The sequence below is a fragment of the Macrobrachium rosenbergii genome, chromosome 28, assembly GCF_040412425.1.
Source record: "Macrobrachium rosenbergii isolate ZJJX-2024 chromosome 28, ASM4041242v1, whole genome shotgun sequence".
Classification (NCBI taxonomy): domain Eukaryota; kingdom Metazoa; phylum Arthropoda; class Malacostraca; order Decapoda; family Palaemonidae; genus Macrobrachium; species Macrobrachium rosenbergii.
Window position 1 is genome coordinate 33,653,892 of NC_089768.1, and position 16,251 is coordinate 33,670,142.

At 35.6% G+C, this 16,251-nt stretch overlaps 1 protein-coding gene across 1 annotated transcript; it reads right to left on the minus strand.

Annotated features, from left to right (window-relative positions):
• Positions 1-3,540: 3,540 nt before the first annotated feature.
• LOC136854231 (glutamate receptor ionotropic, delta-2-like) lies at positions 3,541-12,479 on the minus strand. Its single transcript, XM_067130583.1, has 10 exons — positions 12,171-12,479; positions 11,774-11,950; positions 10,584-10,716; positions 9,864-9,996; positions 8,427-8,621; positions 7,899-8,072; positions 7,519-7,743; positions 5,061-5,294; positions 4,552-4,659; positions 3,541-3,848 (listed from the first exon to the last, which is right to left on the minus strand). Exons 1-10 carry the CDS (start codon positions 12,352-12,354, stop codon positions 3,681-3,683), a joined length of 1,731 nt encoding a protein of 576 aa, XP_066986684.1. The 5' UTR covers positions 12,355-12,479; the 3' UTR covers positions 3,541-3,680.
• Positions 12,480-16,251: the final 3,772 nt, after the last annotated feature.

Below are 16,251 nucleotides of genomic sequence, written 5' to 3' on the forward strand. Positions count from 1 at the left end.
TATGACATTCTCAAGATGGGTAAAATATAAGATAATCAGGCTGTTCCTGAGCATAATTCAATCCAAAGAAAAGTTAATTATTATTAAAATAATTATGGATTACCGATTAAAAGTTCCACATAAAAACCGCTGGGCCAACAGATTACAAAATATGAAGTGCAACAGATATGAAACAGACATAAATACTGTGGAATCAGGACAAGAAACTCTTACAGAGAAAGTGAAGAGAAAATCAATTGGAGATATTGGAGAGATCCTTGAAATGAAGAGGTGCGTTCTGAAAAGAATATATATATATATATATATATATATATATATATATATATATATATATATATATATATATATATACAACTACAGACTCCTATTTTCTCACTGAACATACCCCAAAAAGAAAGTTTGCCGTTTGAGGTGTTACGTTGAGCGAGCTGTGAGGGAGGAATCAGGAACCATATATAGTGGAAGAATGTTTGACATGCTCCGATAAAAGGAACACAACACTCGACCGTTTGCGCTCACGCACCAAAACAGATAAGGTGGTTTCCTGTACAACTCAGATAAAGAATCGTTGTTCCTTAGCAGATGCTGATGTGACAGTGTTTGTAATAATAGTAGAACGACTATAAAAACAGTACATTTGAATAAATAGTCCGTCCTATTGCATATAATGTGTGCAGACAGCACTGTTCCATTGGTCTCATTATCAGTAAAAGCAGCTATAAAGAGCCGTTTTCAATAAACAAAGATGTAACTAACCTTGTGTATTTGTCTCCATTATTCACAACGATGAAGGCATTTATATGTAATTGTCAATAATGACTGAAACAATTTCACGCAACTTTCACTGTAGCTCTTTTTCTCACCCCAGGCGCGTAGGAACCGCTTAAAAAGTAACAAGGGACAAGATAAAGTTGCCAAGATATAGGAAGTAAATTCATGATTAAGAAAAAAAGACAATCTCTGGCGCAGCAAGTATGATCATTAATAGGTTGTCCTTATACAGTGGTATATGCAATATCTCTAAGTTGTTTCAGCGACGATCATTATTGCGCAAAATAACACATATATGTAGAGCTAAGGATTAATCTAGGTGAACTGTCCAAAGAACTGAAGTCTAATATTGTTATTTTTGATAAAATCTATGGCAATCTTTGTATTTAGATCATCTGTTAACCCTTTATGGACATGTAGGAGTAAGACGTTATTTAATCTATTTTTGACACGTAGTGGAGCGAAGATAAGCTTTTGATCCTAGTGAGAGTTGAGAAACACCTGTCTGGTGTGGCTGTGGTTACTGGAACGGTCAGGCAAATCTTTATAAGTTTATCGAGTTCAGAGACCATAGCAGCAGCAACAGGATTATTTTCCAGTGACTGTAATGCATCAATAACTGTAGTCACCTTACTCGGACCACCATTTTTTCCAACTTTGCAAAGAGTTTTAGCATGGCCAGTTCATGGTAAAGTTTCTTCGTCAGTGCCTTTGGCGTACATGGTCAGTGGCTCTGGTATTTCTGCTGGACCTCCATTAGCTCATGTTTTTATCATAGTTTCCATTTCATGAAGAATGTTGTTGCTGGTACTCTGAAATCGATCAATGAGTTCGCGATTCATCAAGCCTTGTACTTCATAATACTGATGGGAAATGTTCTGCTGCACTGCCATCATCAAACTCTCTCGGGTACATGTCTCCTTCTTGGTAACTTTGGTTCCTCTATTTCCTCTTGTCTTTTGCTGCCATTTGAACATCTCTGAAGAAAATGCTGAACTTCTCATCACTCCGAAGATCAGCATGAACTGAGATCTGTACAGCTTGATTTTCCTGAGACAGCGCAGAATTTTAACACTATAATAAATGAGCAAATAAATAAAAAAAAAAAAGATAAACAGTGAGTGTCAGCCCAAGATCGGTTTTGATACCTGCATTGGTTGTTGCAATTTTGTTTTTCGTCATTATTTGTATTCACATATCTAGAGTATTTAGGCTAAGTCTAACGTTTTTACGTAGTTATTGTTTCTCAAGATCAGTCAGCTCACCGTCTATCGTTAAAGAAATGCTCTCAGTATCTGCATAGCTGGTCTAGTAGATTCATTCTCCATTGGCTCACATAGAAATATTTTGGTCCACTTGATTCATTTAGTTCACTGGGTCTATTTTGGTTCATTTAGTACACTTGGTGTTTTTTGGGAGTCCAACAAATTTATTGGGCACAATTTTATTCATTAGGTATACTAGATACACTTTATCATTTGGGAATTTATTTTGGTATATTAGGTACATTGTGTTCTTTTGGATGAAGGTGCATTTTGCCCTTTCCGACATTTGACTTACTGGAAACTGAGTGCGTTTTGTTTGTTGGAGACTTCTGTTTCCGGTACATTTTGTCGGTTGGGCACATTGTTGCAGTGAATCCAGGATCCGCCATTTCATATGGCAGGCGTATATTCTGTGCATCTGTAGGACACTTGTGGAAAGGTATTGTCAATATTAACAAAGACGTCAGTGCCCTTACGTTGGCTGTGCGTTTACTTACTGGACGAGTTGACCAACAATGTCGTTTTGGCAAGAGACCTTCTTTGAGTTAAGCTGACTTGACCAGCTCATGTCTAGCTCTTGAGCAGCCAGTAAGTTGCAAAGGTGAAATTCTGCCATTTTCATTTAATTCATCACTTCTTGCTACCTTATAAAAAGACGAAAATGTTGTCAAAAAAAGAATGAATGTTATCTGAAATCCATTGTCAGATCGAAATGTTTCCAAACTCGCTGGATGGGTACCACTTCATATGGAGGCAAAGGTTACATGCTTTCCATCTCCCTTAAAATTTCTGTATGGCATGCTTTTCATGGCTGTTGGTACTTAACATGAATCTCTTACTTTGTTATTGTACAATGGGTGCCATGCTTAGTAAACGGCCTATAGTGGATAGCCGTAAGATCATATACAAAAGACGATAAATATCATAAACATTAACAAAAGATATTAATATAAAAAAAAAAACACGAACAAAAGAAGATAAATATTCCTGTCGGCGACCAGCGGTAACAGGCCGAAACATGCAGTCTGCAGATTTGATATATCGTTTTTGCTTGGCTCCTCATGAAGAGGCTGTCAAATTCATTTTCCACGTCAGAACATGGTGAAGATAAATAGACTATTGACTAAGACCGTTGGGTTCTACTGGGGAGAGAAACTGTGATTGATTAAGACCGTTTTACTACTGGGAGAGAAACCAAAGATATTAAGACTGTGACTACTGGGGAGAGAAATTGTCATCAGACACTTTTACTCTGTTCACATACCAAAAATAAGACCATGTTGACTGGCTAAATAGCCAAAATCTTGTTCAGGCACTAAAACATTTTTTATTAGCCTGGATGATAAAAATCTTGATGAGTAAAACGTTTTATAGTTCATCGAAGGTTGTCAAAATCGTGAAACGACTTATAGGTTTATTTATTTATTTATTTACTATATATATTTTTTTGCAACATTGCCTCTCTTAATTTTCGTCCATTTTGACAAGTGGCATAAAATGCATAATAAGCAACAATAACTGGTTATTATGAATAGTTCTTATAGGCATTGGTTTACATGTTTATGGCTACATAGCTGAAAATTAATGGAAGGGATGAATCTCTCGTTATCACTATCAAGATAAGTGGCTCTTCCATCTAAATGTTCAGTTTATCTTACTGGTTCCATGAGCGATCAGCTCCAAGAAGAGCGCAAAAGCGGAGAGGAACAGACCGACGCCGTAGATGAAGAAGACTCCCTGCAGATGGTATAAGGTCAGCTTTAAAACCGAGTCGACTTCTCCGTCCGATTCCCCTTTGGCGGCAGCCTTGGCCTGAGCAAATGAACATGATCTGACTTGGACTTTTGGACTCAGACCTTATTTTGACAATAGTTGTTTCTTTGACAGAAATAATGTGACCGTTCTAATTTTATGGTGTCATAGTGATTGGCAGATAAGAGAGGTAACCAAAAAGCGGTTTAAACGAACTTTTGGTTCATGTCTAGTACCATCGCTTACACTGTGTGAGTTTCAAATCAAGCAAGTTTACCCTAAACTTTATCAGAGTTGAAATTGTTATCGTTGATAGGCAACGTTAATTCCAAAATAAAACGGATCTGTTACCAAGATGGGGGAAGGTTCAAGCAATGAGGGGGTGACTTCAGGAAGAGTCAATTTGCACACAAAAAAAAAATGGGGGCTAGCAGGTATAAAATGAACAGTATATAAACTGTGGGTGAGAATTTTCATAAATGAGCAATTTTTCTTGGTGTGGATGTTTCATATGAAGCAGAATTTTGGCCAAGATAAAATGACCGAAATACAAAGATAGTTTACAAAAGGGACCTTTTAATAAAAAGAAAATATCTTTGAGAAAGGTAAGGATGGAGAATATTTATAAAGTGATAATCTTTCTCTTCTGTTAAAATTATTTGAATGAAGTAACCAGGCCAGAAACAGCTTTCTAAAGGTCACGTAGCTGCAACTGAACATTTTAGATTTTTTTTTATTCTATTTTGGGCGAACGTAGTCTTACCTTTTCTGCACGCTGAGTCTCCAGAGTGTGTTTTTGGATGAGGTCTGTCACCCACATATCCATTAAGCCTCCTTCGATTAAGCGCCTCAGAATTTTGTTGAATCCTTGCTGTTGGGGAAAAGATTTGGTGTATTTTTAGGTGCAATGCGGTTTGATGGTTTTAGAGATTTGAAACTGGATCAGAGTGGGCACAAGAAGCAATAGAGTAAGCATAATATATATATATATATCTATATATATATATATATATATATATATATATATATATATATATACATATATATATATATATAATATATATATATATATGATATATGAGGTTTTTCTTATTTTTATTTTCTTACAATCTTAGGTGCATAGTACATGTGTGCAAGGCAGTACCGTTAGATTTTTATATCTAATAGTGAAACAGATATTAACTCTCATAATTACACAAGTACACCGAATTAATCAAACGCAAAAAGATCCAAGCATAGTCGCGACCACATTTCACAATTTCTGCAGCCTACCCTGAAGGGGGATCCTTTCTGCATAGCATATCCTATGTCGCCGGGCCAGAAGCTCTCCCGGGAGAGGTAGACGGGAGTGTAGCCGTTCTTGTCCGTAAAATTCATGGCGATGACGTCGCGTAAGTACGTCCTCCACGAAATGAAAGCAAATCGTCGATCCAGGGTCCTCTGAACGCACTCCACCAGCGATGGGCAAAAGGTGAGGCCCCGGAAGATTCTCTGGTACAGCGGAGCCTGGCGATATTTGTGAAAACAGGACATGGTTTATTATACATCGGTTAGCATCACCTATTATATATATATATATATATATATATATATATATATATATATATATATATATATATATATATATATATATATATATATATATATATATATATATATATTATATATATAGATATATTGTCATGAAGTGTTCCAAGTACTTGGTTATTACACAACTAATCATAGAATTCAAAAATTTTCCTCACTTCAGCGAGATACCTGAACTCTCATAACAATAAAATTATGACTGACTACTCTAAAGGCAACAGTGATCCCTTAAAATTCTTATTAATCATGTGAAAAAATCAGACTGAGTTTATCAAAACAAGTGTGAGGCATCAACAATTAAACAAGAAATATACTAAGGTAAAAGGGCATCACTCCATCAAACAACTTGAACTGTTTCCCTGGTCTTAATTCACTTCAGCAAAACTAAAGGAACAAAACATGTTTATCACTTTATCTTATGAATTGATCCTATTCATTGGTGGTCAATAAAGGAAACACCATTTTCAAACATTTTAAATTCAAAAATTTATTTTTAAATTCAGAATTTATATTTAAAATTCACAATCTCACTTTTAAAGAAAAAATTTACTATTACTTGAAATCAACACAAACTTTAATTAATTCTTGAATCAAATTATTAAACAAAACTAAACCACAACAACTTTAACTTATCAAGAAATTAAATGAATCAAACAAAATTTAAACTATTCTGAAATACTTAAGATTTGAAAAGAAAATCTTATTAACTGAAAATTAAATCAAATATGCAATGTTAAATTATCAAGAAATATGTAAAATGCTAAGTAAATAAATGTTAAATCATCACTATATAAAATGTGAAAAATTAAGAGATTGCAAACACAAGAACACACACAAATACACAAAAGATTTATCACAAACAATTTCACTAAGGCAAAAATCCCTTAATACACCTTATTATACCATGGTAATAATAAGTAAAATTAACACTTTACACAAGCATGTGAAAACCTTCACAAAATTTACTCCAAATGCAGCTGCTTGAAATTCACAAAACACACTTTTGATAGGCGCTGTCACACGTACATATACTTTTACTACTATCAGATCTCAAAAGATAAGACTAAAATCAATGACTGCACAAATATTTTACGTTAACAACTTCTCTCTTTTGAAGAAAGAGAGAGAGAGAGAGAGAGAGAGGGAACAACACGAAAGGTCTCTCTTTTGAAGAGAGAGAGAGAGAGAGAGAGGGAACAACACGAAAAGTCTCTGAAATCAGAATGAACAAACTTTTAGGATTCCAGCTAGAAATGAAACAATCAGATGAAGTCATTATTGAGGCATTTTGGGAATGATATACAAGATAAAATTCTAGAAAAGGAAGATGACGTCACTTCCTGAGCAAAACGTTTTGGGGTCAGAACTAGTGCATTAGAACAGTTCGTGACCAGAACAATGTAATCTTAAACATAATGCAATTGCCATATGCTTTGGTGCAACAACTTGTTCGTATTTCTCAAAAACGTATACGTCTTTACCAGAAAATCGTATGGGACAAAGCTTTTAACAAAATCTTAAACGATCAAAACAGACTGCAGCTGGCTAATCATAAATGGCATGTTTTTAAAACAAGACGAAGAACCAAAGTTGGTTTTCAGAACTGAGCAACCTACTGTTACCCTGACTTGTCTACACGTTATCTTTCGTGTTGACACTCAAAGCAAAACAGAGTATTCACTGAACACATGTAGCTGGGAGACAAAATACGCAATTATATACTACGTTATTATTAAAACATATTATTAATTCTAAATTATGCTGTTAAGTTATCTAAATCATTAATTCTTGTGAGATCTGACATTACACTACATGTGATATTTCAACAACTATCATCATTACACAGAGTACATTATAACTAGAACAGTAAATATATCAAAATCAATGGAAAGATATAAATTTTAAAAACAATATCATGAGAATATATATATATATATATATATATATATATATATATATATATATATATATATATATATATATATATATATATATATATATATATATTAAAGTTAAGAAAATGTAAGGCCACACATATCTATGTAAACATTTACTCGTGCAGACCGAGGACACAGTATGTAGGCCTATTTCTAGCCTTCCATTGATTAAAAACTGCTCAAGAACAAAATTCATTAACGCTAACCTTGCTAGTCTTGAAGAGCTGATAGTCGGCAGCACCGTAATCGTTGATCCCCCAGACGAAGGAAGAGTGAGAGAGGTCCTCCAGGTTATCTACTGTGGGGGAGAGTGCTGGCACAGTTAGGAAAGCCGTCAGGTTGCAGACATAAGAAACGGTAGCCAACAGACTGAACAGTATCCAGAATAGGCTAAAGATCCTAACACTTGACTTCTGGGGCCACTGAAGACTCTGCGCGCGCGCGAGAGAGAGAAAGGTTTGTTACTGTCGACGGCAGTCGTACGAAAATTCATGTGCCTGACTTGCAATGGCATCCACAATAATCAGCACTGACGTAGTTGGTGTGAAGCTTAGTTGGTTATTTACAGCGAATGGCAGTTAGTTACCTGGTTGAAAAGAGACGCAAACATCTGAAACGAAGATTTGAATAAAGACAGGCTACTTCCGGCCAGCCTGTGAAGAAACCAGTAAACGGGGCCTGCCGCAGCCACTGTTGCTATGAAGCAAATCCAGACGTACTCTTTGTACGGACGGACCAAAGCCAACCACTGGGGAAGGGGCTGGAAACAGAGATCGCAGACATAATGCAAAACGATTATGAGATCAAGAATATGAGAGCAGTGACGTCCTAAGCATTTGAAAATAGTGTTTTAAATTAATGCTTAAGCTTACAGTCATCATTTTTAATATAAATCCACAAAGATCGTTAAACAGTAAATGCTGAGCTTTCAGAAGCTTAAAGTTTTTCAACAATTTGCTTTTATTTACATTTTGGGTCAAGGGGAAATGTGATTGTTATGGCATCCTAATATATATATATATATATATATATATATATATATATATATATATATATATATATATATATATATATATTATATGTTTTTTCCGTTACTGTATTAGCTCTAACTTACCTGCGGTTTACTCGTAACGAAGGAGAGAGGTTCCGAATGAAATCCGATGGTAAAATCGATGACCTCCTCTCTCTCGGCTGTGATGGAGATATCCATGGAGAAATCGGCCTCGTATCTCTGCACAACACCCAAAACTCCCGTGAAGGAACCATTGTCCAGCTGGTATCCCCACTGGCCATCTGCCGGTTCGTAGAGCTGGGAAAGGTACAGTGGTCTTTTCGAAGGTAAGAACCGTGGTAAGAGCACTGGTTATCCGTGTTGGATGCACGGTATATATACTGTATATAAATTTATATGCACATACACACACATATATATATATGCAATCGTGAAGCTACAAATGTCGCTTAATATCAAATTCACGCTACCTCGGGAATATCCCAGATGGGGAATTATCACCGAAGGGGAATCTATAAGTGATAGATGCAGTCCATTTATCACTTATAAATTCCCCTTCGGTGATAATTCCCCACCGCGGATATTCCCGAGGTAGCGTAAATTTGATATTAAGCGACATTTGTAGCTTCATGATTATATATAAATCACGGTGTGATAAAAAATTTCATATATATATATATCTATATAATGTGTATGAGAAAAAACCAAGAATTGAAAAAATGTGCATTTAAATTTGTAACGGTAAACAGGTCTATTGACGTTTAGGAATGACAATGTTGTGCGTGATATGAATACTTTATTAAGAAATGAAATGGCTCTTGGTGCTCCGGTTTACGACCTATTGAAAAACGAACCTTTCCAACATTAAAGGTGTTATTATTTGCCTTAATGGCTTTTTAAATTCTATTACGTAAAGAAATTATCGATATTTTCTTTTTTTTATGCCTTTGTGATGAAGAGGAAACGATTTTCGAGTGAAAGTGACGGCACAGTTCAGTTATAACGTAGATTTGAAGAATTATAGGGAGACTGTAACTTTTCAGTTTTGATAGATGATTGAAAGTTTCACCTGCAGATTTTTCAAATATTAATATCCCTACTGATAATTTCATAGGTATTTTCATCCGTAAGTAGCTGGTTTATTTAAGTATGTAATCCTGGAAATACTATTCCATTACAATAATTGTTTTATTGAATTCAAATTTTAACTGATAGTCATTTTTCAAATTAGGTGAATGGTGTCCAGCTATTTATCTATGGCGATATTGAAACCGCGAGTTTACGAAAGTGTGTGTGTTTGTGCGTGCGAATGAATGGTTGCTTGATTCTTTACATTGGACTACAAAAATATGTATCAGTTCTGCTAATACATATTAACGAAAGACATCCATTTTAAAATAATAAACGAAAGACATCCATTCTAAAATAATAACAGTTTTAGCATGAAGAAAGATACACATAAAAGACAGTTTTTGCCTTTCATTCTAAACAGATAGATAGGGAAGTGGGTTCACACTCGAATATGCAACTGTCACTTACGTCGAATGAAAAGTTGTAGTATCTGCTGATAACCCGCATAATATTTCTGTCCAAACAGTCCTTCAGGACGATGCGGTGTGTGGCGTTGCCTTCCGTGTAGTGCATGAAGGGGGGAAAGGACAGAGTGACTCCCCTAAAGTAGAGAAAATAATTTTTTTTTCACCGGTTGAGGAAAAGGTAGGTCTAGTTAGAATGAGTTTCCTTTTCCCTACCTTATACAGTACCTTTGTTCTGTTTATCCGAATGATGTATTATTATTATACGTTCATAAGCACCTAATGTAAATGTAGCTCTCCGTTTAGTACGATCACAGAGATCTTGGGATTCGTTATTAAATAACACAAACTGAAGCATAAAGCAAAAGAAACAAATCGCTCTTAGTGTGGTGGGCTGGATTAGTGAACGTTTCCAACAGCATATATGTGAGATGAAAGCAACAGATCACAAAGTATTGAGACTAGGTTTATATATTTATTAACTAATTAATTTATTTGTTTAATTATTCATTTCTTTATTTATTCATCTATTTATTTATCTATTTATTTGCATATTTCACACGAAATTTTGCAAGAATGCCATCGTGACCAGACGCATTGTTGTCTGCCAAGGATCACTAGGCCAGAAACTTTGGGAGACATCTCGGACTCGCTTATTGAAGACCAAACTAAAGAAGAAGAAGAATACGAACGTACAGACACTCACAGACAAACAAAGCCTCACCTGAACACGTGACCGTTGCAGTTCCGGAAGAGGTCTGGAAACAACTCGGTTTCTCTCATGAGGCCGCGTTTCGGGCTCCAACGGTTCCCGAGAATTATCTCCGGCTCACCCGACCGGCAGAATGGGCAGGTCGCTGGAAGGGGACGGGAAAGGTAGAGAGAGGATGCTGTAGTTATGTCAAAAGTGTGGCTTTTTCTCAGGGAAATGGAACCGGAAAAAATGGTTTGGGTCTTATGATGTAGTTGTGATGTGCAGACGCTTTCACTTTTTTATTTTAAAGCCAAGATTACTCTAGCATACACACACACATATACTGATTAGTATATATGAATGTCTTTTACTGTAATCCAGCAGTATACTATGAAGATAAAAAGACCAATAAAAACATTTTTTACCCGTTGCAACCATATATTTCGGACACTATATATGTCCTTGTTCACTGGTAAAATATTTTACACAGAAGTGTCCGAAATATATGGTTGCAAAGGGTAAATAGCGTTTTTATGGGCTTTTTTTAATCTTTATACACACACACACACACACACACACACACACACACACACACACACACACATATATATATATATATATATATATATATATATATATATATATATATATATATATATATATATATATATATATATATATTTAATGTGTGTGTTCACAATGTACGTATATTAGTCAGTAGAATTTAAGATCATGTGGTGTCAAATCTTTAAAAAAAAAAAATGCAACACAAACTACTATCACTGATAGCGTTTCAGAAATTCGATGAAGTGACAGCAGTTTTCTTCATATAGAAATTGTATTTTAATTCCATGACGCAAATGTATAAATCATATATTTTTAAGATTACTTTTACCATTTGATGTAAAAGGAAATTTGTTTTTTCCCGTATGATACGCATAACGAACAGTATTAACATTATTTAAAGATAAAACTATATATACAGTAATTTGAAAATGTAACACTCAAGTAAGTTATTTACGAGCTTAAATCTAAGCTTTTCATTTACTCAAAATGTTTAGTATTTTCACTGTCACAGATAGAATATATACGACACAAAACAAATCTGCTGAGTTGTAACTTGATCTGTAATTGATCACTGTGCTTGCATCTGTCAGCACAATGAACAGTTTCACTGAAATATGGGAGCATTCCTACTACTGCTACTATTAGTTACTCACAGAAGAGATGGAGAGGCCAGCTGTTTATATCGGTTCCTGCAGTCGTGTGCAAATCATTCGCAGATACGAATAAGGTATTGTAGGCTTTTAGGAAACTCGGGATTCTTTCCATGTCGGTGATATTCATTTGAACCCCGGTATAAATGACGAAATATCTGTTAGCACCTGAAAACCAATCTGAAACAAAACAGAAAAGAAAGTATAAATAGATAGATAACGTGCAAATTAATAAACAGTTTATAATTATAATGCATTTGTGAAAAAATAATACTCCGTACATGTGTGAGCAGGCAATCAAGCTTATCAGTTTGTGCAGTAACTAAAATAATTCAAACTCTTGTACTACATAAGTGTGGTATAAGCTGACTTGCCCTGGGAATGGCGAAAGCCTGCTCACCTGTCTTGGGAATGGTCTCCAGTGCTCTCTCAACCTGGCTGATGGGCGCCAGTATATAGAAGGTAACACAATACAGGGAAGCTGTGTTGCTGGGCCTGTACCGGTACACGGGTATTTCTGGAGGTGTGCTTTTGGTGAAAGATTCTACGTCGTAGCTGACAAAGGCGGCGGGCGTTTTCTCCATCTTAAAAGAGAGATAATTCAGTCATTAACACAATAAGACGAATATGATTTTTTTTTTCAAACCTTCAAGTCCATTTCGTGTAAATTACACTTATAGGATCAAGCGCTTTATGCCGAGAGAGCATCATTCGCTTTCTGCGTGAAAAGTGATAGCTTTCGAATCAAGAACACTTGATTCTCTGCCTTTCGGACGAAGGACCGACACCGCCAAATTAAAACCCTGCAGAAAAGAGAACTTAGAATTCAGCGGTCCGTGTGAAGGCTGATTCACATTATAACATCACGTCACGTCATTGTACGTGTGTATTTCTTACATGTAATCCAATGGACTTGTTCACACCATCACGCCACATCACCCATCAAGCGCACGGCGTCCACCGTCACTTCACGACACGTTTTCTTGGAAAGAATATTTTGACGTGACGTGACGGTGCTTAATGCCATGACTACTGGGATGTTGGGCACGAACTGAACGGGATCGTGATGGATAGTGTGAATATAAGGCACGGCTGACGGGACGGTGACGTGACGTGATGGTATAATGTAAATCAGCCTTGACGCATGTCACGAACCTCACCTCATTTTGTATTTGCAAGATGTTTTGCAGAGTGACTTTGCTCGGGGTTAGTAAAACAGAGTGGCAGTGGCTCATATCGCTCTGGAGTAACTGAATAAGAAACTGCGCCACGTGTTGGGTAGTTGTTCTTGGAAGGCCACTCTTCGGATACAAGCCACCTCCGGCGAAGACTGAATAAGCTCCGTTCAAGTGCATCGATGTTGCAACGAAAAGCGTTGCCCAGAATGCAGGCCAAAGGATGTTCTGAAAACAATAATGAAATTATTTTCATAGATATATATTAAGATTGCAGGTGTAAATGTACACTTGGAAATATTTATATAATCGAATTGGTAATTTTCTAATGTTTAAAATGGACAACACATTACATCCCAGTTTTCCCGTTTAGAATTTGTAGACTCATTCATTTGAGTTAGTCACAGCAACAGAATTAAAATTATTGGGGGTTCAAATGAAGGGAAGTGAATAAGACTCAGTATTATGCATAACAAACCATTATTAGAAGTATTCGTCACTGCAGCCTGCAAGACGTCCCTCCACCAAACTGACACCAACAGGACAAACGACACTGTACCTCTGCCTGCACTGGATCTCCAGAAGGGACTTGGCTTCTGCGCAGCGTATGATTAAGCACCTCACGTTTTTAAGTATTCATCGGTCAAATTTCTTCCTTTTTCACATTTGCCTTGGCATGCTCATTCGTTTAACACAAGTGTTATGACGGCTTGATTCTAGAAATTCTTCGTGTACATATTTTATTCATAGCTGCAATAGAATGGCAGCATTTTACACAAAGTTAACACGTCAGAACAACCTAGATCAAAATTCCAGACATTGAGCCACTATTGTCAGAAACATTATCGTAATTTCACTCGTTTTAAGAGTTAGCCTTTCATAGAGCTGATATATATTATATATATATAAATTTATATATATATATATATATATATATATATATATATATATATATATATGTGTGTGTGTGTGTGCATGTATAGGACAGGGTCGTTAATCCCTGTTGAAACCCCATCTTTTATCCAGTCTTATGAGAGTTATGAATTTACTTGCCTTCGAAAAGGTTCAGATAAAAGAGGAAATAATCGTTGTCGTTGTTACTTATTAACAAAGACAGCTGATCAAGCAACGCCGAATGTACGTGTTCCTTGCAGAAGAATCAGGTGTCACGAGAACACAAAAGCATGTTTGTTGCTAACGAATGTGCTTGCACCATCGATTCATCCTGAGGTTTACATACGTCCTTTATGTTGCAAAGAAATTTATATCACCTCTCTCTCTTTGAGCGTGACACATAAAACCTCTAATTCTGGAGACCGAGTAACTTTGAAGCGTGATGTGAGCAGAAATGGGTTACAAAGTGGCCCAAAAAAATTCACGGAATGCCCCCCTTCCCCGAAACTCTCCTGGGGGGAAATAGGTATCAGGTGGAAAAATGAACAATGGATATTTTTTTTCCACCTGATACCTATTCCCTCCCAGGAGAGTGTTGGGGAAGGGGGGGAGGGGGGGCTCTTGAGACTTTTGTGCCGACAGTGTCTGGCATTTCTTGCTGGGAACCCATCCAAGTACTGGCCAGACCTAAAGTTTTTAACTTTTCTGATCGGTCGTCGTAATTGCTCACCCATACTCTAGTGTTCTAGGTGTGTGTGTGTGTGTTACGACCATTTGTATTTATGACATGCATCTGTGTTATGTCACAATGGATAACTGATAATATACAGTAAAAAAAAACTAACTACTGAACTACATTTCGAGCATCTTAGCGCTTTGCCGACCATTGAGAGCTTTTGTGAATTTCAAAATCAGCCCTCTAGTGTACTTGTCACTAAGATGTACAGCATGTTTTCGTAAAAAAAAAAAAAAAAAAAAAAAAAAAAACTAGTGTTATTCCCAGAAACAGAACAAGATTTAGACCCTGTTTCGACCATTCGCCCTTCTTGCTCACAAGGCCACTCTTCTTCTTCTTTTTCTTCGAGAGAGAGAGAGCCCTAAAAGAAGAAAAAACCTAAATGTCACCAAGTTTTCTTCATTTTAAATACCATCTTTAACTGCTACTTAGATATACAAAGGCAATTATGGTTCCCAATTAAAAAAGAAATTATTAAAGCAAGTCTTGTAAGTCAAAGCTCATAAGTAATTAATCGTGGCTAAGTGATTTCATGGCAATTTAAGTGGTGGTGGACAGTTTTAATCAATGCGATAATGTTCTCGGATGTAATTTCTCGTCTGGATGTGAGCACTGAATAATAATAATAATAATAATAATAATAATAATAATAATAATAATAATAAACTGTTCTACTTATGTCCAAAGTTAGAGTATTTGAAGCATTACATTACAAGGCATTTGTTACAGGTGTTAACACTTACGTAACCGTAGATTTTTTCTTATGTTGTGCGCATTTATAATAAAATTCATCTTGGAAAATAACTATTTTCTTCAGTATATGCATATTTTCTTCAGTATATGCAATCGCTCTTTCTTCATTCGAGCATAAACATTCCCCGCTTTCTGTCTGTCAGGCTCTCAAGATATCCTATCCTATGATAAGATTAAAATTTTAAAAGTATAATTTTAGTATCTCGAAAGATGAAGACTTCAAACTTCATATATATCATCCTACGACGGTATTTAGATTCAACGATATTTTATGTGCTGGATTCAAGGGTAAAGTTAATATTTAACTTCAAAGGTCAAGTAGAAATTTAACCCTTGCCATAATTATACTCGTATTCCACACATGAAGACGATATACATAGTGAGGACTAAGGTTAAACAGAACTATACACACGATAAAAGACAATGAGGTTATATATATATATATATATATATATATATATATATATATATATATATATATATATATATATATATATATATATTATATACACACACACACACACACACACACACACACACACACACATTATATATATATATATAAAATATATATATATATATATATATATATATATATATATATATAAGGTAAACGCCTTCACTTTATATTGATGCGTTTGCTCTGCTCTCTAGCGGCAGATATGTAAACGGTTAAACCATTAGTGTAAATAAAATCGCCTCTGGGTCTTTGCCACGGAAACTTTGCGTGTTATTTAAATCCCCACACATCTCATTTATCACCATAAACATGTCCTATCTAATAGATAGTGAATAGCGTGCACTAATTATAAGTGGTAATATTGACAGTTGTCTTTCTGAAAATATCAACACAATCATTCTGGACTAAAGCTCATCAAGTAAGAAATATCCTATTCGAGCCTTGCTCACCATTCTCATCAAAT

Bases quoted from the DNA above. Each gene is read 5' to 3' on its own strand.
- LOC136854231 (XM_067130583.1), bottom strand. From the start codon at position 12,354: ATGGAGAAAACGCCCGCCGCCTTTGTCAGCTACGACGTAGAATCTTTC. The intron at 8,622-9,863 runs GTAAGTGACAGT...TACCTTTCCCAG, and splicing joins ACTACAACTTTTCATTCGAC to CTCTACGAACCGGCAGATGG. The intron at 3,849-4,551 runs GTAAGACTACGT...TCATTTGCTCAG, and splicing joins AGACTCAGCGTGCAGAAAAG to GCCAAGGCTGCCGCCAAAGG.